General features: G+C 39.0%; 2 protein-coding genes across 3 annotated transcripts in view; one reads left to right on the forward strand and one right to left on the reverse strand.

The window, feature by feature from the left end:
- Positions 1-13,486: 13,486 nt before the first annotated feature.
- On the forward strand, positions 13,487-15,803 carry TMEM252 (transmembrane protein 252). Of its 2 annotated transcripts, none has more exons than XM_061344474.1 (2): positions 13,487-13,857; positions 14,943-15,803. In XM_061344474.1, exons 1-2 carry the CDS (start codon positions 13,502-13,504, stop codon positions 15,370-15,372), a joined length of 786 nt encoding a protein of 261 aa, XP_061200458.1. In that variant the 5' UTR covers positions 13,487-13,501; the 3' UTR covers positions 15,373-15,803. The 2 variants fall into 2 exon arrangements, 1 of the variants encoding a protein (XP_061200458.1); XR_009724060.1 differs by having other exon boundaries at positions 13,490-13,589; positions 14,943-15,081.
- Positions 15,804-18,647: 2,844 nt separating this feature from the next.
- PGM5 (phosphoglucomutase 5) overlaps positions 18,648-21,013 on the reverse strand; it is a 65,880-nt gene continuing 63,514 nt past the window's right edge. The window contains exon 11 of the mRNA XM_061344476.1: positions 18,648-19,723. Coding sequence (XP_061200460.1) covers positions 19,634-19,723 — 90 coding nt within the window. The 3' untranslated portion in view covers positions 18,648-19,633. The remainder of the gene's footprint in view (positions 19,724-21,013) is intronic.

Consider the following 21,013-nt stretch of genomic DNA (forward strand, 5'->3'; position numbering starts at 1 on the left):
GTCAAGGTTTCTTTTGAAGTAAGGACTGAGTTAGGGTTTATGGGTTGTCTGCACACAGGAGAAAGAAATAGTGGAGTATCTGTCAGGTACTGCTGCCATTTGCAATCATGAATATAAGCCAGTCCCACAGCAGGCAAATGTCACCTCTGTGTATACAGGAGGCATATCAGCAAAATAAATTAGTTTGTGAAAATACAGTATCATATAATTTGCATTAATGTCTTGGAAAATTGTTAATACATGCATGTCAGCTGCATTCTACATATTAAGTACTTATGCTTCGGGGTGCAAAAGAAACCAAGTAACTTTCTGCTGTTCTCAGCTTCTGGCGCTTTTTTTTTTCAAATTATATGGTTATTTGAAGGCAATAGTTTTATTGATGTACATCTGTGGGTGGCTGTCAGAAGAGATCATACACAGTGGGTTTGCACTGAGCTGCTGCACACCAGTGTTGATATGCATGCTCAGAGATGAAAGCACAGAGGTAAATTTGCTGCAGTAGCACTGCTCAGATGCTTCCTTTAGCAGCCTTCTGTAACTGCAATAATGATTATTATCCCCTCCTGGAAATATGCAAAGTGTCTGGCATTTATGTACCAGATGGAGGCTTTTTGTTGTTTTTGAAAGCAATGGAAGTACATTTCAGAACTCTGAAAGCATAATACTTCATGGTACTGCAATAGCAAAGGGAACAATAAAAATTACTTTTGCCAGTTTATTAATGGAGATGCTTGCTCATAGGAACTCACAAAAGTGTTCATCTCTTTTTTTCTGGAAGTGTCCTGTACCTATTCCTATGGACATAGGCTGAGATAGCTGGGGGTTAGAGACTGGGGACACCTTACTGTGGCCTTTCAGTACTTAAAGGGGGCCTATGGGGACAAACATTTTTGTGGGGCCTGTTGTAATAAGACAAGAGGTAATGGTTTTAAACTGAAGGAAGGTAGATTCAGACTAGATGTAAAGAAGAAATTTTTTACAGTGAGGGTGGTGAAACTCTGGAACAGAGTGCCCAGAGAGGTGGTGGATGCCCCATCTCTGGAAACATTTGAGGTTAGGCTGAACAGAGCTCTGAGAAACCTGATATAGTTAAAGATGTCCCTGGTCATTGCAGACAGATTGGACTTGATGGCCTTTAAATGTCCCTTCCAACCCAAACTACTCCATGACTGATTGGTGCTGTGATTCCAAGATGGTGGAGCCTGGAGCACTCTATCCATTGCAGAAGGCTGTTGGGCAGTACAGTTGGGCCGTACAGTTTTGCTGGGTTTTGCTCCTCATCATGTGGCCAACATACAGGGCACAAAATTTATGTTGTGAAGTTAAAATGCTTCTTAGTGTAATGATGGCTAAAACTGTTGTAAGAGAAGCAAATTTTCCTGGCTGCTGACACAACTGCTGATGCTGTGGTGAATAGTTTCATGCCACGCAGTCCACAACTTCCAGAGAATAGAACAGAGTAGAGCAGAACAGAACAGAACAGGAGTAGTAACCTACCATGTAGCCCAAAAGCTTGGACATGGACAATCTTCGTAGTAGTCATCTACTAAGATTTCTCAGCCAACTATGTACAATTTACATGTTCCAGACACCATCTGCCTGATTATTGTGAAAAAAAGGGAAAACAAAATTCAGACCTTTTGTATCCTACACTTTTCCATTTTATTTTAATATCACATAGAATTTCTCTCCTAGTACTTTTCTTGGGACTTCTTTATTTCTTGCTTTATAAATCATTCTTAAGGCTAACCATTTGTTTTCATCTTCCTTCCTACCTGCTTGCTCTATGAGACAAGTATACATTCTCCTTCAAGATAATGAACATGGATGTATTTTTTGTGCAAATAATTCAGTACCATGGATTTAGTCTCAGGTTAAAGAAACTCTTCTTGGGCAGTAGGATATAACAGCCTCAGCTTTGCTTTCTGTGCGTGGCATGTCTTTTCTGCAATCATAGTTAGAGGGTGGAAGAGAACTCCAACTTAGATAACCTGTATTTAGGGCTACTGGTTATAAGCACTGTCATAGTTTTACTCTCAGTCATGTGGTAGATGCAGCTAAGGTCTTTTACCCTGTATTTGTTCTGTCATCTCTTCTGCTCAAGGATATTTTTTCACCTCATGTTTGTGCAGTGCCTCACATTGTTCATGTGAGGTCAGAGTTACCAGGTGGGAAACTGCATGGGGTGAAAAGGTGCCAGCACTGTATGGAAATAGGGGTTGAGAAATGAGGACTTCAGGTTACTGGGAAAGATGCACAGATTGAAAAATTATGAGCTTTTTGTGGTTGTTTTGGGTTTTTTTGTTAAGAATGTTAACATCTTTTCAGATTGCTAGTTAAAGGTGAGGACTAGGGCTGTGAACTGAAACCCTTAAAACAGATATAAACTTCCCATTATGGAACATTATGAAACAATTTAACTCTCAATTTATTTCACTCTCTGCAGGAGATAAAGTATTCACATGTTCATGTTTTTCCAAAGCCATGGATTAGAGCACACTAAAAGAGTCTCTTCTTTTTTTTCTTTTTTTGACCTGGAGAATTTAGTTTAATTTCTATCTTAGTAAGATTAATTAATAGAGAAATCTGTTAGGGGGGAGGGGCTTGGTTTACAAGACTGTATTCTCCATACAGATGGGTAATTAGACGACTAAATATGATGGTTTGCTTTTATGTCTTTACCAGTGCAAGATGACTTAACTTTCAACAAGGAAATATGCAGACGGAGCCTTAACATTACAGTTGTCACAAGCAGTTCAACATGTTTTGAGTTACACCAAAGGAAATAGCTCCCACAGTGAGATTATGAGTTGCTCAGTCCAAAGCCTGGCTTTGTTATTGCACAGTTGGGGAGGTGGGAGGAAATCATTAAAGTTGCATTACAGGCAAGTAACAAGAAAAAATTTCATTATATCTCTTCTAGTCTGAATTTCTCCCAGTGAAAAAGAACTGAATAGCAACAAAAGTTCTTTAAACAGAGTATGTTTCATTCAGCAGTAATGTGTGAATGACAGGATATAGCAGAATTGAAATCAAGGTGTGAAAATGAAAACTGATTGGATCTGGGGACCCAGGCTGAGTGTATGTGTACTGGAATGGCTCCATCCCTGTCACTTGGTTGATACATAACCAACTTGGAGGAGTAGAGAAATACAACCTGCCTCCTATCAGCATACCTGAGATGTAGGGAAGTGATAGGCTTGTCAGAGTTGCAAAAAGCTGGACATTTCCCAGCCCTGGTCTGTGTTCAGAAACATGCCTTTCAAGTGCATTAGGGCTGTTTTAACGTGAGAGTAAGGCAGGTCTGCTGTGGCAGCTGTCCCTAAGCCCTTTGAACCAGTGCAAACAAGGAGGCAGAAGCACAGCTGTCTCCATAAGGGGTCACTGCTGTGTGAGGAAAGTAGATGAAACTCAGAAAAGTGAGTGGAAAGAGAACAAAAGAAGACCTGCATGAGCGGGAAGGAGAGGGAGGGAGGGAGGTAAGAGGCAAAATGAAGGGACAAGGAGCCTGAATCAGCAAAGCATGTAAGGAGAAAGGCATCTCATTCATGCCTCTATCTCACAAAATATGTAGGAAACAGTCCCAACACATACAAGTAATACTTTTTTACAGAAGATCTTTACAGCCTTCAATGAAACACACACCAACTGACTTGCAGTCTAGGGCCTTTTCCTTTGAGTCTGGGTGTATGACATGCCTGCAGAGCAGTTTGAACTGGAGGCGTCAGAAAGCCACATTGTGGATGCATGTCAGTGCCGACTGCAGCAGTGAATTCCTACAGGTTAGCTCAGGACACCTGGTATGTTTATCTTGCCAGCTCTGCACTTTTATTACTCACTAGAAATGCTGCCAAACACAAGGCAATGTGCTGATACAACAGTTTTTCTTACTCTTAGTTAATACTGGACTTACAGGAATGAGTTATTGTTATCACCATAAACATTTAAAAGAGAGGGAGTTATTGGCAGCATGTAATACTGTATTCATGGTGAATCCCTTTCTCTTCCTGATCTAGCTCACCTGCTCACTTCTGTGGCTTCTGGGATTTGCACTTGCAAAATTTTTTGAATACTTTGATTCAAGGAGCTGCCTTACAAAGAGAAGCATCTGGAGAGACTCATCTTGGTGCAGACTTGAACTGCATTTCAAGCCATGCTGAGTTCAGGGCTGGTTTTTAATGAAAGTAACATTCATGGATATCTATGCAAGAATCAGAAGTTAATCTGTTTTCCAAACCAAATGAGCAAGTAGCCTTTGTGAGATGACTTTGAAGATCCAAATCCAGTCCCTGTTCAGCAGATGTTCAAAAGTGATTCAGTCATTAATCATCCTGTATTCGTAGCACAATCCCTTCTGTAATTCTATAGAGAGTAACATAGAAACCAATGCGCTTCTCCATGTTTAAGAAACTAATTCAAAGCTCTGATTTTCAGCAAGTGGATTGTGATAATTTTGGAAGAACCATTTCTTAAACTAGTCTTTCACAGAGATTAGATGAACATTTTGAGAGCCATACTACAATGTCTGAAGGCAAGACAAATTGAAAAGGAAGGAGGTACTGAAGAATAAGTCAAGAACAGGAGACTGTATCAACTTTTGGCAACATTCAGGATCAATGCTTAGTGATAAAGGGAAGCAAGATTTCCTTTTTCAGTAAGCAAGAACAGGATCTGTAAGGTTCAGGAAAGTGGATTGCAAGCAGACAGGATGGAGTCAACTAGAAAAGTGGAAAATAGTGAAAAATGTTGAAAAAATACAAGTATTGGATACTCTCCCCTCTAAAATGTATCTATCTTCATTAAGCAAATAACATAATATAAAGAAGAGGTAGTCTGCAATGTTTCCAAAGTGAGGTGTCTTACAATAAATTTGCTGTTCAGCTTAAAAGTAATAAACCTACTTGCACATACTGCTTAATAATAATGGAAAGGTTACACAATATATAGCAACACATTTAGGATTTGTTTAAATGATTCAGCTAATGAAGGTAGACAGCAGTCTTTTACATTATTTCATTTCAATTTTATGAAAAATTATTGCCAGCTACCTTTCTGCACCAATTATCATCAGTCCTCATGACAAAATTTTTAAGCTAACAAGTAATGCGCTGTTAAAGAAGAGCTTGCTGCTAGAAAGGAATATGAATTAATTACCTTTTTGTATCTCATGGTTGTAATGATAAAATACTAGCTACTAGGTTGCTGCCTTTTAGGTACTGCCAAACAAAGGAAAAACTTAGATCAGAAAGCACCTATGGAAGTCACCTAATCCAGGCTTCTGCTCCAGGCAGGGCTAACTGTAAAGCTAGGTCAAGTTGCCCAATTCTGAAAATCTGAAAGGTTTGAGATTGCAGTTTCTGTGCTGAAACTGCACCGCTCCCTGCTTCCTTATTGCAGCTTTCACCCATCTGCTTAACTTCTAGTGTTTCACTTCAGAGAAAATTCTGGCTTTCTCATCTCAACATACTCCCTCCCTGCTCCCATGGGGCTGAACAAGCACTCCTCTCCTAGATTTTTCTCATACACCATGTGCTCCAGCTACAGCTATTTGAGCTCCTCTTACCTATTCAACTTATTGACACCTGTTTTATAATGGAGAGCTAAAATTCAACACTATTGCTGTTAAACTTGAAACTGCTGGTTTCAAATGACAATGCAGCAGCAATAAAGAAATTTGGCTTTGCAAAGGCAATTGGGTAATACGTAAAGCTGGGAGAAGATGGAAACAAAAAACAGGTGGGAAAGAGAAAATGAGTGTGAATGACAGCTAGAGAGCAGCACTTCTGTATGAGAAATAAAAAACCTTATACAGAATGTAGCTATTAACTATTTCTCCTATGGGTGTGCAATCAGTAATGTGGGTGTGCAATCAGTTCACAGATGCCAAAAGGTGAATTTCTGCCTTTTTCCATACCCCAGCTGCCCATTTCTAACTGCTCCTCCACTTGGGTCCAGGAGCTGAGCAGCTGCAAGATGAACCAGATCAGCAGGAAAAGGAGAAAAAAAAGTTTCCTTCTCTATTCACACTGTGGCCATTTGAATTTGAGTGCTGAATTGAATGAGAAGGGAGAGAAAAGGGGGCTGGAAAGGACACAGGGCAGTCACTGTGAGCTGGGAGGTAGGCACATATTCCCTTGGGTAGTGGTTTATGCTGACTGAAAAGCACTATTCAAGAAGCTAAACTACTTATCACAATGTTTAATAGGACCTGAGGAGTAACTGCACAGGGCTTGAATTCTGCTTATCTTCAAGGTCAGATTATTGAAGGTTTTGAAGGGTACATATACCTGTGAAATCCAGGGGCTGAGCCTGGACAGAAATGTAGTTCTGGCTATGTGCAATAACAAAAATATAAAGACAGTGATCAGCAGCTGCATTTTTAGAGGAGAAACCTCTGAAATTGGACTTTTAATATTTTTTTCTGTGCTTCAGACAAATGGATTCAATGATTAGCGTAGTAAAGGATAATAAAGATAAGTAGGATAATAAAAAAACTGATATCAGGACTGTGGGACATCCTACTTATGAGTTATAGCGTGGATCAGGTGGATAGAAACAGGTATCAGTGGACACACGCTTTCAGGGATTGTCTTCTGGGATGAGGGAGATGGGGAGGCAGCTTCTAACAAATTACCTGGGAAAACAAAGCATTATCCATCAAGCTAGTGTGAGGTGTCCTGCAGGTGTATGGCTGCAGGCTCACATTTCTTCTTCCTCCAGAAAACAAATGATCAACAGCAGAAGTATACTAAATTGCTGACACAATGAATTGGAGACAAAGGTTCACCTTCAACTTTGCAGGTAAAATACCATTTATGCTTTCCTGCTTTGAAGGCAATATGCCAGGAAGGAAAGAGGAAGAAAGACATTATTTCTCTCAAAGACAACAGTGTTGTTTTAGTTAGAGTATGTTATATTGATTCACAAGACAATAAACTGTCATTCAGGTTCATCTGTTAATATCAGTAAGTGAACTTTGTAATTCTTACAATCCTCCTTTTACTGAAGCCTGATTAAGTGAAGTGGCTCAGGAATACAAGACAAGGAAACTAGTCACTGTGGTGTGAACTCACTGGCATTTAGTCCGTTGCTATTAAGATATCTTAATAGCTGTTATATTTTTTTCCTCGTGATTGTGAAGTGAACCAAGAATTTCCCTCTTCTAAGCCTACTCATTTCCAGGCTAAGTTTCTTCCTGGCTATTTCGAATATTTGTTTTCCTTGTGCTTCCATCAGTAATAATTTTAATATTTCTTTTTCTTCCCCTCTTGGTGTTCACGTTGATGTGTTTGTAGACAATAACCGTATTGCCTCTCAGCTTTCACTTTGCCAAGTACGACATGTCCAGAACTTTCAGTTGCTTCCTGTACAACAGGCTCTTGATTCACCTGTTTACTTTATAATGCTTCTTTGTGTCAGCTGCAGGCTCAATGGAACCTTGACCAAGGTAACATAAGTCATGCATGGCAGGATAGCTTTTGAGTAGGGATATTAATGCTTCTACATTCCTGCAGAAGAGATCTTTTTTGATGCCTCTTACTGTTGTATCTGCCTGTATTACAGTTATGTCATCAAGCCATGAGTGTCACCAGCAGTACTGCAGATTTAATTTTTACCCCTCTTGTGAGGCCACCTGTCTATGAAGTGTTTATCTTTTTCTGCAGTGCTTTGTTGGTTCCTAGGAACTTGAGCCAGCTTGGTACAGCATACATTACCTGCCTCTTATTCCCCTTTTCTTTTTCCACTTTTCTGCTACCTTTATACTTTTTTCTTTTGCTTTCCCTTCCTTGGGCTTTCAGTCAAAAGCAGTGGTTTTCTTACCTTCTTTTTGAGTATTATCATATCATCCACCAGCTCAGCAGCAAATACCTTAAGGATCTATCCAAAACAAAAATCTATGTTATGCAGTATAGTCTCACTAATGTTGACTCTGCCTCCAGCATCACCCACCAGCTCTGTTTCTACTTAGGGTTTCTAGTTCCAGCCCCACCAGCTGTACTGCTTAAAAACTTCCTAAACTTTATACTCCAAAGAATAAAGGTGGGGTTTCTGCCTTTTCCCAGTGTGGCTATATATCCCAGCAAGAGGTAAGCAGTAGGGTGCTGGACCAGGAACACAGCTTTTACCTCCTCTATAAAAAGCGGCTGGAGTTGTTGATGCATTTGGACCTCCATGCTGTTGTAGATCAGGTTGTATCTTAGATATGTACAGATCAGTCTGTATCACCTCCTTGACCAGAAACAGTGCTCACTCTACTTCTCCACAGCTGATGGAAGGGCTCAGCCAGTAACTTCAAAAGAGGCCCACTCCTTTCCTGCAGATAATTGGTGACCATCCTAACCAATGCATCTTCTGAGGTGGGAAGTGCACATTAGCCCTGGGGGTAAGGCTGGTGAATACAAAGGAGGCAGAATTGGCATGTGCATTCTGTAGAGCATGACATGTTCTCCCATATATGGGAGGGATCTTCAAATCATGACAAGCAATGCCAGTACAGTATTCTGTATCGGCCTCCAAGGAGAACAGAGATCCTCTCAGAGGTGTGAAGTTAGTGAGTTTTGCAACTGGATTGTCAACTGCTGGCGGTGCAGTTCAGATCCTCAGTCCTAACACGCTCCTCTTTGAATCACCAGGGAGGTATCAGTATCCTGCACTCCATTTTCCCTTACAGCAGCCATCTAGATATAGGTCTCCTTGCTTCACACATTAATGAGCAGCGTTGTGTATATACTTCCTGCCAGTATCAGGTTTCTGAACTGAAAATTGAAGAGCACTAGGAGTCTGCTGGTGCTCTGCTGATGCTCCTGGATCCACTCCCCAAAATGCAGACCGTCATCTCTGACCTCCACCTTCTACTAGGAATTTCTGTATTAGTCTGCCCTCTGGTTTGTTGTTTTTTTTTTTTAATGAGTATGGCTGACCCATTCTCCCTCAGCCATGGCTGTTCATTTGCACAAAACTGAAAAATTTACACAGTGAAACCTTTCTGTGAGCTAACGACTATAGATTTCTTCCATGTGTTTCACCATCTATTGCGCAATTGTGCTAACTACTGCCTAGGCTGCTGCACTGTCCCCTTTGGTTTTTTTATTTAATTTATTTTGATTTTGTATTTTCTTGTGATTTCCAAGCCCCTCGTTTGCTTGTGCAAATTAGATATACTGTAAGAAGGGCTGAGAACCTGATTCTTCACAAACCTGACTGCATGAATGATGGACTGTTGATGCTACCTCGAGTTCTGAACAACTTGCTTGGTCCAAATCAGAGGTGGGTAAACCACTGCAAACAAAAGCACATACCAAAGACTGCACTGCAGTTAAAAAAAAACAAAACACAGCTATTTGTAATTTCTGACACCAGATTCACTCTTGAAAATAATTGCTAGAAGTTATGTCAAGGCTTTGTTACCTGGGACTATTTGTTGGTTTCATGTAAAACTGTGCTACAGGATATTTCCTTGAAACTATAGCAGAGCTTTTGGGTCTTTCCTACTTAAAACTCTGAAAAGTTACACCTGTAACAATTAAACTCTAACTATCTGTTAGCATCTGATACTTGATTGTAGAGCTTAGCCAACCTCCTGGAATGATGGAGGTCAAATAAGAGTTTCAGGAGATTCAATCTAATTACATTATAATATTCAACCAAATTTGAAAGCAAATATGAGCTCCTGCTTTAATATTAAACCTTCCATTACCACCAAAGAGCTAGTTGTAAGATTTTTGTGCTTTGTTAGAACAAGAGATATCAGCAGTTCCTTCAAAGTTCACTTCTAATCTGCTTTTGACAAAACTGATGAAGTCTTACAGCCATGCCTGAAGACCTGACTTCACTCCTTTTGCCAATGGTAAATAGGCATCAGTGCCAACAGGACTGCGCTTCAGTGCCTTCCTCAATGTAAAACTAAAGGTAGATCAAACAAGTGCCAAGTGTAGTTTTCACCTTTCCTAGAGGAGGACAGCACAGTTCATATGGCCAATGCCATATGTCATATGTTTGCATGCTTCTCTGAGGCCTGTTTGGAAGTATGCATAGAAGCTATATGTTGTGCTTTGATTTCTTGCACAAAATAGTATTTTACCTGTAAGTTGATAGCAATGCATATGCTATTCAGAACTTTCCTATGTTCCTGGATATCATGCAAGATGTGATATTTTAAAAGATGTGAGTATAAGACAAATACAGCATGCTTGTATTTTCACTGGTAGGTGATTCCTTTATAAACTCTTGCAGACAGAATGATGTCTACTAGTATATTTTTGGCACAGGAAACTAGCATTCTCTTTCTAACAGTAAGAAATTAGAACAGAAACCATTGCATCTGCTGAGAACACCTTAGCTTCATCTCAATATTATTTGTTAAAACTCAAATTTCTCAGTGATTTTAAAGATACCTGTATTTTCCTTATTGTAAGTCTTAGTATTTATTGCTTATTTGTTCTACCCACTTCTGGGATAGACCATTCTCAACTAATAGGGGAAATTTTGCTGTAAAAATGCTATAGCTTATTCTTTACAAACTATTTCAGCCCTCCTCCTTTTAAGTATTTATATAATAAACTGAACTGTTTTTTTTTATATAGTTCAATCATTCATTCACAAATAGCATCCAGACCTCATAACACCGAAGTGTCTCCAAAGACAAAGACTGTCCTTGGCTGTGCTCACACATCTAGATTTGCATAGATATCAGCAAACTCATAAGCTGGGAACTAGCCTGTGAAATACAGTTTTGATGCTTGCATTGCTTCTACTATTAATGCATTCCCAAAGACTATAATGCTCTCAAAATCATTGTGATTAATTCAGGTATGATACAGAGAAAAGACTATGTCTGCAGAGCTTAAAATAATTTTACATGCTCTCAAATGCAAATTTTTAATGAATTACTAAAGAGAGACCCATTGGTAAAACTGCACTGAATTATTGACAGGAACGTAAAATACCCTTTGAATCATTTAGGGTGCTAAATATAAGAGAAGATAAAATGAAGACTGGTTTTCAGTTCATTAAAAAGGATACATTTCAGACTAGGGCAAAACATAATCTTGAAATTTCTGGTGAAATACAATCCTTTAGTGCCAGTAGCACAAGGGACCTGTAATATGATATATCATGTGCTATAATATGATATGCAGCTGGTACTGCTATATCCCACATATTTCCATTAAAATATCTATTTTATCTATTTTTAAATTTTCTGAGTTTAATGTTTTCCATTTTATTAGCATTTTTTAAAATGTGGATTTGTTTGAAAAAAAATCATTTAAATGTGTCTGATATCACTAATTTCTTTTTAAGTTTCATAACTCCAGCAAGTGGTTCGTGAGAAAACTGCCTTACAGGTTTCAACAGGATGCAGGATAAGCAGTGACCTTTCCAAGTGACATACAAATTGCAAAACAGTCGCAGTTGTCAAATCGTCCAGTGGAACATCCATTAAGTTAATTTTCAATCACACTTCCTAAGAATTGCTTTTTGTGCGTCTGGACTGCTACCTTTTGACCTTGGTCTGAAGCCAGTTCTACTCAGCAACCTTTACACCATGTTAGCCGTTCCCTTTTCTCACCTGACCCTCATTAGAAGCAAGTTTCTTCCTGTTTTCTACAAGAAGCTGGAAATCTGCTCATCCAGCCTGATGCAGTCCAAGACACAGCCAGTAAAACAGTCAAGCTGCAAAATGTTAGGGTAGTTGAAAAAGGCCAAGAACAACATTACAGAAAATCTTAAGTGACAGAAAACAGGAAAAATAATGGCATACTGAAAATTAAACAGCATTGTGGGGCTATTTCAGCTCCTCAGTTTGTCTTCCTTTTTCTCAAATACATCCTACATGAGATTCAGTAATTTGAAATCAAGTGTTTTCTTCAAGGACAAGATACCCATAGCCTGTTGTCAGGGACTTAACCGGCCTCTTGCAGAGAGCATTGATCTTCCTCAGCTTGCAAAAATAGGAAGATGTGCAAATGTGAAACAATTGGCAGACATACAGCCTCACCATAAGAAAAGGTCCTATATTTCTTGTCCCGCAGCACCACAAGGGACTAACACCTCATTCCCTGGCCACCCCTCCATCCACAGGTGGGGTCACTGTTGAGCAGTCCCCAGTTCACTGCACCGCAAGACCAATCTTCCTGTGGTGGGCTTATTCTGCCTTCACAATGCTGCAGAGCCAGCAGCTGCCACTGACAGGTCTCGCTTGCTTCTCTTGAATTTTGTATAAGGGAACTGGCTGGGATAGAAAATTAATTTGTTTTTCTGAAGCTGAAGTTTATCATACAAACCAGTTCTTCCCACCATGTGAGGTGTAGCCTCATTAGCTTTTGATTCTTCTAAGAGTCATTTTATTTTTGTAACTTCTTCATTAGCGGTTTTTCCTAATATTTCTTTTTATCTCTTTTCCTGGAACAGAACAGGAATGTATCTGAATTCTTAAATGTTTTCACATAGCCATAATATAACTTCCTGCCTAGCTTTTTCTGTGACGATTAACTTAGCCTACATCATAACAGACATGATGTTGTCATGTTCCGCTATAAAATCAAAGCATGCAGATGAGTGAGAGTACAGACCAATAAACAGAAAACAGGAACAAAAATGTGTTTCCATTAGAACAATTATTTCGGTAAGTACTGTGTGGTAGCAGAAGGACAAGTACTACAGAAGATGTAAATTACAGTAACTCCTTAAACTTTGGATACCAGTCATGAATAACTCAGTATTCATGTGTGTGTGCAATCTGTATGATCTGAAACATCAAAAGTAAGCCAGAAATAAGAAAAACTGGAAACAGGGTATAGGTGTTCCTGCATAGCTTTGAGCATTGATCCTTTTGAAAATCACTCAATACAAATTGCTGGAAGACAAAAGAGAATGATGCTAAAGGAACTGGGGTACAATTGAACCTGCAGACAAGAAGATGTCTTGTATGCCTATAACCTTTTCTGACATTATGCAACGCTGATTTCTTTCCTTTTATTTACTAAAGTCATTGATTATATCACATTGTAAGGTAGAATTTACCCTTTTTCAAAGAACAATTAAAAGCATCAAGGCAGCTGAATGATGTGTTAAAAAAAAAACAGATGGAGACCAAAATCCACTTCAGTGGATGAAAATGTAGTTAAAAAGGAAGTATATTTTCCCTTTCAACTTTAAACAGGGAGTTATGAACACTGCCTTTGTTGTTGGGGTTTTTTGGAGAAGGGGGCTGTTCAAAACAAATATAGGTCTCATTCATAAACCAGCTAAGTGTGTAAACCATTGCAAATTGTTACATGCAATGAATGCAGCTGCTCAGTATGCACTCCAGAAATTTACAGAAGCAAAGGGATGGTGCAAGATGTTTCTGTTTCCTTCCTTAAAGTAGATGTAAGATTGCAAACTAATCCCAAACAGCTTATGAGTACGTCAAAGAGTTAATGAGTATCTTAAAAGATACTCATGCTTCTCTTAATTGTCCAAAGGCCAAATGATTCTGAAGCGTATAAAATAACAACGCATGAAGATGAGAAGCACAGCTGAGAGAGCCAGCAAGCAAACAGCAGGCAGAAACCAAGTGCTGTGTCTGCTGGGAAAGATGCCAAAAGGTGCTTTTACCTTCATTCGTCTTTTAGTGTTCTTACTCAGTTTCTCCACTATGTGTCTGGGGGTCTTGTGCATTTCAACGAGTTCTTCTACCTGCAGATGTGGAAATAATGAGCTGGCGTTTTATTGCCTGTTGGCTTTGGGGTTCTTTCTCCTTGTGGCTGGCATTTTCTGGAGCACTTTCCATGAAGTCTTGAAATACAGGGGCCTCAGCAGCATCTTCATACTAAATCCAAGCCTTAGAGAGCTACGTGTCAGCACTACAGACAGGTATGTGTTGCAAACTGCTGCTGCTGAATTGAGAGGAAGGTATGCTGTTTTGCAAACATACTGTGAGGTGGATGAAGCAATACAAGGTGTTTATTAAATAAAACATATATAGCCATTTTATTGTATTTCTCTGGAGACAGCTGTAGTGTGACATTTGATTTACTAGAGAAAGCAGCAATGTGAACAAACAGCAGTTTGTGCAAGCAAGACACAAGGTAAGGTATTCTACAGGAAACTTAGCAGGTTGCACAGCGTAGTCCACAGCCATGCATGGAGGCAGCAGGTGCAGCTACACTGACTTGATGGAGCTTCTGCAGGAGCATCCTTAGCTCCATCTCAGCAGACAATCCCAGATGTGCTGCTGTGGGATAGGTACTCATATTACTTATGAACAATGAGGTATGCAGGGAGCTTCAGCTCTCTACATGCTTTTTACCGAAGTGCTCTTGTCAAAAGACTGATACTTTGAGAGATTTTCTTAAACTGATTGGCACTAGGCCTGACAAAAGTCTTTAACATTCTGACTGAATGCATAATTTTTCCTGTACTGCTGTGGAATCTGCATCAGAAATACTGACAACAGGTGCTCTAAAGACACTACAGAAATGGTATCCAGCAAATTTTGGTTAGATAAGCAGAAACATGCAAAATGAATTTTGAAATTGGAAAACCATGATCATTGTAATAATTGATAAATTACTAATTTAACCTACTTTGGACAATGACCTCTTTCTTCTTCAAATCAAACATTTCTTGGCCACTTGCTGAAATACGTACAAACATGAATGTTTGCACACCATGGGTGGGAGCTCTTTGTGGGGAAGGGTTTTTTTTTAGAATTCTGTGGTTTAATAGCACATTTTGTAGAAAGACACAGGTAATTATTAAAACTATGCCGTTGTTTTATAGTAATGTATTCCATTGATCTAAACCTAGATCAATCTAGATCAATAAAAACCTAGGTTTTTATTTACAGTTTAAGACTCACTGAAACTTTGGAAACCTAACAGACAAAGCATCCGACTTAGCTCTCTGAAATAAATCACATTTCACCATGTGTTTCTTTTTGGTTCGCTTTTCCTCAGGCCTGATTTCTATCCACCCCCCTATGAGTACAGCACAGATCCTGAAAAACAGACCAGCCCATTGCCAGTTGCCTCTGCACTAAAACAGCAAGAAGTCTTCAGTATCCCTCCACCTCTGTATAGTGAAAGCAGCGCGGAGTTCATCAGTGAAACCAATGAGCAGGAACAGCCACCACCATATGAATTGCTTGCGCAGCAGCTACAGCAGGAGCAAACAGATGACCAAAAGCCAAAACCTGAAGGGGAGTCAAATACTCATCCATTCACACAAGAAAACAGTTACCAACAGGATGCAGACAGACAGGGGACCTCAGAAAGAGCAACGGCTGTCAAAACACCTGAGACAGGCAGCAGTCAAAGTCCTGCAGCTGTGAAACAAAGAAAACTGGAAGAAGACGTATCAGTGATCCCTAAACAGTGCACCATGTAGGCTAAAATTGCCCAGGAAAACCATTGACTATTTGTGTGTTTGAGTGGAGGTGGAGGGGATATATATACATGTGTTCAGTATTTCAAAGCAGAATGAATCTCCATAGAGATAGAAATGATGAGGCTGTATCTTGTAACAGTGAACATCACTGGCAATAGGAATTTCCTATGCTGCAAGATAAAAGCATCATGCTGTAATTAATCTTAAATGTCTTGTGCCTCAAATGGAGTTTTGTCTGAAAGTCTTTGTGGTTTTGTAACATTAGCTGACTTGGGAAACCTACTAACTCAGCTTTTATTTGGAAATTGTAAATTATATTTTTAACTGATTATTTTTGTATCATATGCCTTCCAAGTTACCTGGTTTATTTTGGAATAGTAACAGCCGGTATTTTACCACTGAATTCATGAATAAATTTTGTATTTAAAACATTCCTTGCTTTTGCTTGTACGATACGACATGTTCATGATTCACTATAAGCACACAATACAACATACTTAGTACCTTTCCTGGCTACCAAAGAGACAACCCTTGTCATGCTCATAGCTCCTAGCAGGAAATTACCAATTGCAGGAGGAAAAACCTTCTCTGAGTCCTCTGAGCTGTCTCTAAAAGCACTTGTTTCCACTGCAGCCTATTGGAGATTGTGGGAACTAGAAAAGGGCTCCTGTGTCCTGTTTCTGACACTAGTGGCATTGCGGTTAGAGAACAAGTACTAGAAAGAGGACAGGCTTAGACTCAACCTTTTTCTGTTACAGGTTTCCTTCCTTCCACAAAATCACTGAGGCAAATTTGCATCCAGGCCACTGACATCTATAATTGCAGATGACAATAAAAATTTGATGGAGGTTCATTCAGATTTGGACCCACAACACTGACTATAGGTGTTTTTTCTTAGAAACCCTATCATGGTTTGGGTTGAAAGGGACTTTTAAAGGTCATCTAGTCCAACTCCCCTGAAGCGAGCAGGGACATCTTCAACTGGAGCAGGTTGCTCAGAGGACTCTCCAGGCTGACCTTGAATGTTTCCACAAACAGAACATACACTACCCCTCTGGGCAACCTTTTCTGTCTTTGTTGCAGAACAAGTGAGACATAAAAATTACTATGGTTTCCAGATGCCCACATACACCAAGGCAACAACTTTACCATTATGGCTACCTATACACCAGAAATGTAAGCCATGATGGTGATATTGAATATTATAAAATCATTCTTAGACTATGCTCCCTTCTCACTTTTACTTCCTTTTTCCCTGTTCCCTCTCTAAAACCCATTGTTGTGTTACTATTATTCTTTTATCACATCTATCTCTTTCCAGCTGAACCCAGCAGTTTGTCCTCTCCTAATCCTCTCCACCACTTGCTGCCTCTTTCTCTGTTCTGGGTCAGCCCTCTGCTAATGTACCTTGAGATAGTTCTCTCACTAGTCTTTCTGAATTCCTTTTTTTCCTCTTCCTCCAGCATGCTGGGAGTTTATCTTTGTATTGCTGGGTACAGAAAAAGATGAGGCTTTGGGAAACAGAAATACTGTCCAAGTAAATGTTAGTGCAATCATAGCTGAACAATGGATCAATCTTGCAATTTCCAGACTTCCTGAAACTGCTAATCCAACAATAGCCACAAATGGGTCTGGGTTTCTGTCATAGCACCCAGATACTGTGATATTAATACAAACAGTAATGGTTTTCGCTTTGCTAGGTGTATCGTCTGTGTTTAGGAGCCTTGCATCTTTGCATAAGCTTACCTATGTTGCTCTTTTCCAACCATTCATTTCTCATGTTAATAAGTAAAAGACCACAGGAAAAGCTGTACCCTTTATGAGATTATGGCTACAGGCCTTCCCCAAATACACCAGCTATAAAGATATACACTGTGCTTCAGCCTTAGAAAGTTTTATTTGTCTTCTTGTATAGAAAAGCAATCAACTGGTGCAAAATACCAGTTGTTACATATTATCAATATCCATTCATTAAAAAGGGATGGTGAATGGACGTGGGGTTAGGCTAGTTCTGTTTGACAGCTATGCAAAACTGCACACAAACAGCCATTTTTTACATTTCAGTGCAGGGGCACAACTATTGTTTCTGAAGCCCAGGATGAAGGTCAGTACTGAGATTTTAAAACATATCCTTTGTTCACAAAGACTGTCTTCATGAAAGCAAACTTCCATCTACTGCAGCTGGTGCTCTAGTGACTTTCTGATAAAAGCACCAGTCCTGATTTACTCCTCAAAAGTCTTCCCACTGCACGTTGAAAGACACCTGGCTTCAGTATCTCCCTTTTCAAAGTGCAAGTTGTAGTCCCAGAAGTTTGGAAAACAGGACACTTTCCAGTATAGCTAGTTCATCATGTGATCAGAAATTATTTCATTGTCAGAGAATGTGTAAAAGATTTTAGAAGTTCTTGGACTCCTTTCAGAATGTTCTTTCCTGTGGCCCAGTAATTTGAACTAAGTGTCATAATCCAGAATATGTTTGACCATGCCTGATCCAGTAGTTAAGAGCTTACTATCCTGCACCTAGAGGAAGTTGATCCATAAGAAAAATGAAAGATTAGTTAAACAAGATTTCTATAAATATGAATATTCTTACAGTCAAAAGTAGAAGTCCAGACTGTGTGAGAATGCCCCGGAGGTCTCCACAAAAATCTTTATAAAAAACTAACAGCTTCAAATCCCCTTTGTTTTATGTGACTACCAGTCGTAAGGTAGAATACTATGTGACAACATTAGTACCTGATTTGTTTACAGTAATTAAGTACATTATGTAATTGTATTAAAGGCATTTTTATTAGGATGCTTGAAAGTGCAGTGTCTTGTCCACAATTATGTATTAAGACAGAAATACAGCATTACTCTTTATTGTGTACTAAGTGCCATAGCAATTTTTTGACAGAAGTGTTGAATCAAAACATTCTCCTTTGCTGAAGTATTATATAAATTGCACTAAACTTTGACAACCATAACAAATTGAAACACACTGCAAAGAGGCAAGTTGTACCTTGCCACCTTGATGAATGATACAAGTGACCACACTGTTCCCAAGGAAGCAAAGCTTTCAAACAAGTCACATGCATAAAGTGTTTTTTTTTCTTCTTCTTCAGGACACAGTATTGTAGCTAGAACTGAAGTATCATTTCACAAGCATAAAAATGTTGATGCCCATATCCCCAATATCCCTCTCAGATCTATGCCGGGATGTTGATTCACCCTTTGCACTCCCCAGATTTCTTTTCCACGATCCACTGTTATGAAGAATCTAACACAAATGGTGAATCAGACAAGTATCTCTTATTTAATTCATCAGCGTTTGTTTTCATTTCCTCTTCACTACACACTTCACTTACCACTTTGAGGTAAGTGGCGCATAAGTATTCCAAAGACTTACAGAACTTTCATAATAACTCTTTCATGAAAAATTGCTGAACTTGCAGTGATTACCTCTCTAAAACAGTAAGCACCAGTATCACCTCCTGACATGGAGAATATGCAAAGGCCAGCCAGATTCCAAACCCGACATATTGCTGGAAGGTCACAATCAGCTTCTATAGCCCAAATGCCTTTCTTCGGAGAAAACAAAAAACCCACAGTCAAAAAATCAGGAAAATCTAAATACGTAAGTCACATTGATATGCTTTAAAAGCAGGGGTAAAAAAAATATGGGATAACCCCTTCTTTGGGAGCCTGTGTAAGTGTGTATACAACACTGCTGCCAGCGTGTGTGTGTGAGCACTGGAGAGACAGGAGAGGAAGAGTGGTGTCAGGTATGGAAACACACCCTTTGCAAACCGCAGTATACAGCCCTTATGCCTCGGACATGCTCTGTATACCTCTTTGTAAACCAGCAAGAAGGTGACAAGAACACCAAACAGTATTTACCAAGCATGTCTTTGTTTTGCAACTTCTCCCCCCTCTTCCTAACTGAAATCTCCCCAACTTTTATCACAGCATTCAAAATCAAGCAGTTTTCCTTTTCTGACACATTCCCGAGAACAGTTGAAGGTTAAGGCCTCTTTCTTTGGTTATATTGTTATCTGAAATTAAGATATTGCAGGTAAAACAAAATCAATACACTACTGTATTTGCAGATCAATGCAAATGAATATGCTCAATATTATACTGAATGTTTCTTCCCTCCCTACCTCAATCCCCAGGAAAACTTATAATCATACAAGGCACAAATGGCTAGCATGTTTCAGCAAGATCCTGTCTCTTCCTTGCTGCTTTGCTTTTGGCCCTGGTTTAACAATCTTCTGTGGCTTCAGGTGATGACAGTGGGTCCCTTTCGCCCTGTCCTCTCATGAATCTGAGATATTTTCAGTGCGATTGCTATAAGAGGACTCAGCACAGCCTAAAGAAAACAAATACATTGAATTAGATGAAGCAGAAATATCAAGACACATTTATAAATTCTCCTTTAATTGCACTATTATAAATAATTCAAAAATAATTTAGTAACAAGCAGCACTAACACAGCCAGAGTGTCTGTATTGTCATACTTGATACAATGAGTATCGTGCTGAACATGTGTTTTATGAAGTGTTATACCGAGTATACCTAAGCTATGCAGAAAAAACAGCAAATACACTACATTGATAAATCTCTATGTAACAAGAACTGTGTAGCTCTTGTGACATCTGCTGTACATAGCAACCTAGAAATCAAAAAAGTAGCATTATTTCTATTCTGATGAGTGGAAGCAATGTAGATGAGATTTTTTTCTGTGAAGTTTAGAGTCAGAAGGTAATGTAACAATTACCTTAACAGAAATCATAAAAGTGTGTGCTGAGTAATATTTGTAATTGTATTAAATAAGATAATACAATTATTAGCAGCATGAACTCTCAAGTTTCAGGCTACAGGCTTATTTACTGGCCATATGTATAAAACTGCCCAGATAGGTAAGTGCATAATAGCGATTATGATAGTACATGAGAACCAAGTGAAATACATTTTTTCACATGTCAACTGAATCTTCTCTTAGTTAATTAAATGATATGCAAAGATAAATAGGCAGAGCCGAGTTTTCAGTGAAAACTTTACTTTCAGAGAATCATGTATTGATTACTAAACTAAGGTTTCCCACTGCTGCCTCTTTCAAATGAATTACATTCTGCCTTTAAGCCTGGCAGGTTTAAATATAAAATCAAACAAACCAGTAATTCTGGAGAGCTTAAATTTGAAGGAATCTTTTTTATAAGCTTAATATAATCAATACTTTGAATTCGCTTCAGCCATCTAAGGCCAGCTGTTCTGCACCTCACAACAGAGGACGGCAGGCATGAGAGCTGAAACAGGAGGAAAATGTAAATGCTGTGCTGCACAGAAACATGTTTGCAACACATTAGTTCTTTTCTAGTATACCCAATGAGCTTTAAGTGAAGATTAGGTTTAATTAATTAATTTCCTTTATTCATGAGGTATTTTATAATCACTGCCACATGAATTAATTTTTCTTACATTCCTTTCCCGTTCCAGCTGATGTAAAATTTATCCACTGTATGGCTTTTGGCAGAATCAGAAGCTAAATTACCTGAATCACACAAATATGCTGTGTAACTTGAGTGTGATCAAACAGATGGAAATCTCCATATCCCATGTGCCCCTCAAAGAAAATCTTATGAATAGTAAAGGCAAAACT

Source organism: Neopsephotus bourkii, unplaced genomic scaffold (assembly GCF_033783945.1).
Source record: "Neopsephotus bourkii isolate Nb327-2 ecotype Australia unplaced genomic scaffold, CSIRO-AGI_Nbou_v1 NB_220, whole genome shotgun sequence".
NCBI lineage: Eukaryota > Metazoa > Chordata > Aves > Psittaciformes > Psittacidae > Neopsephotus > Neopsephotus bourkii.

Bases quoted from the DNA above. Each gene is read 5' to 3' on its own strand.
- TMEM252 (XM_061344474.1), top strand. From the start codon at position 13,502: ATGAAGATGAGAAGCACAGCTGAGAGAGCCAGCAAGCAAACAGCAGGC. The intron at 13,858-14,942 runs GTATGTGTTGCA...GCTTTTCCTCAG, and splicing joins CGTGTCAGCACTACAGACAG to GCCTGATTTCTATCCACCCC.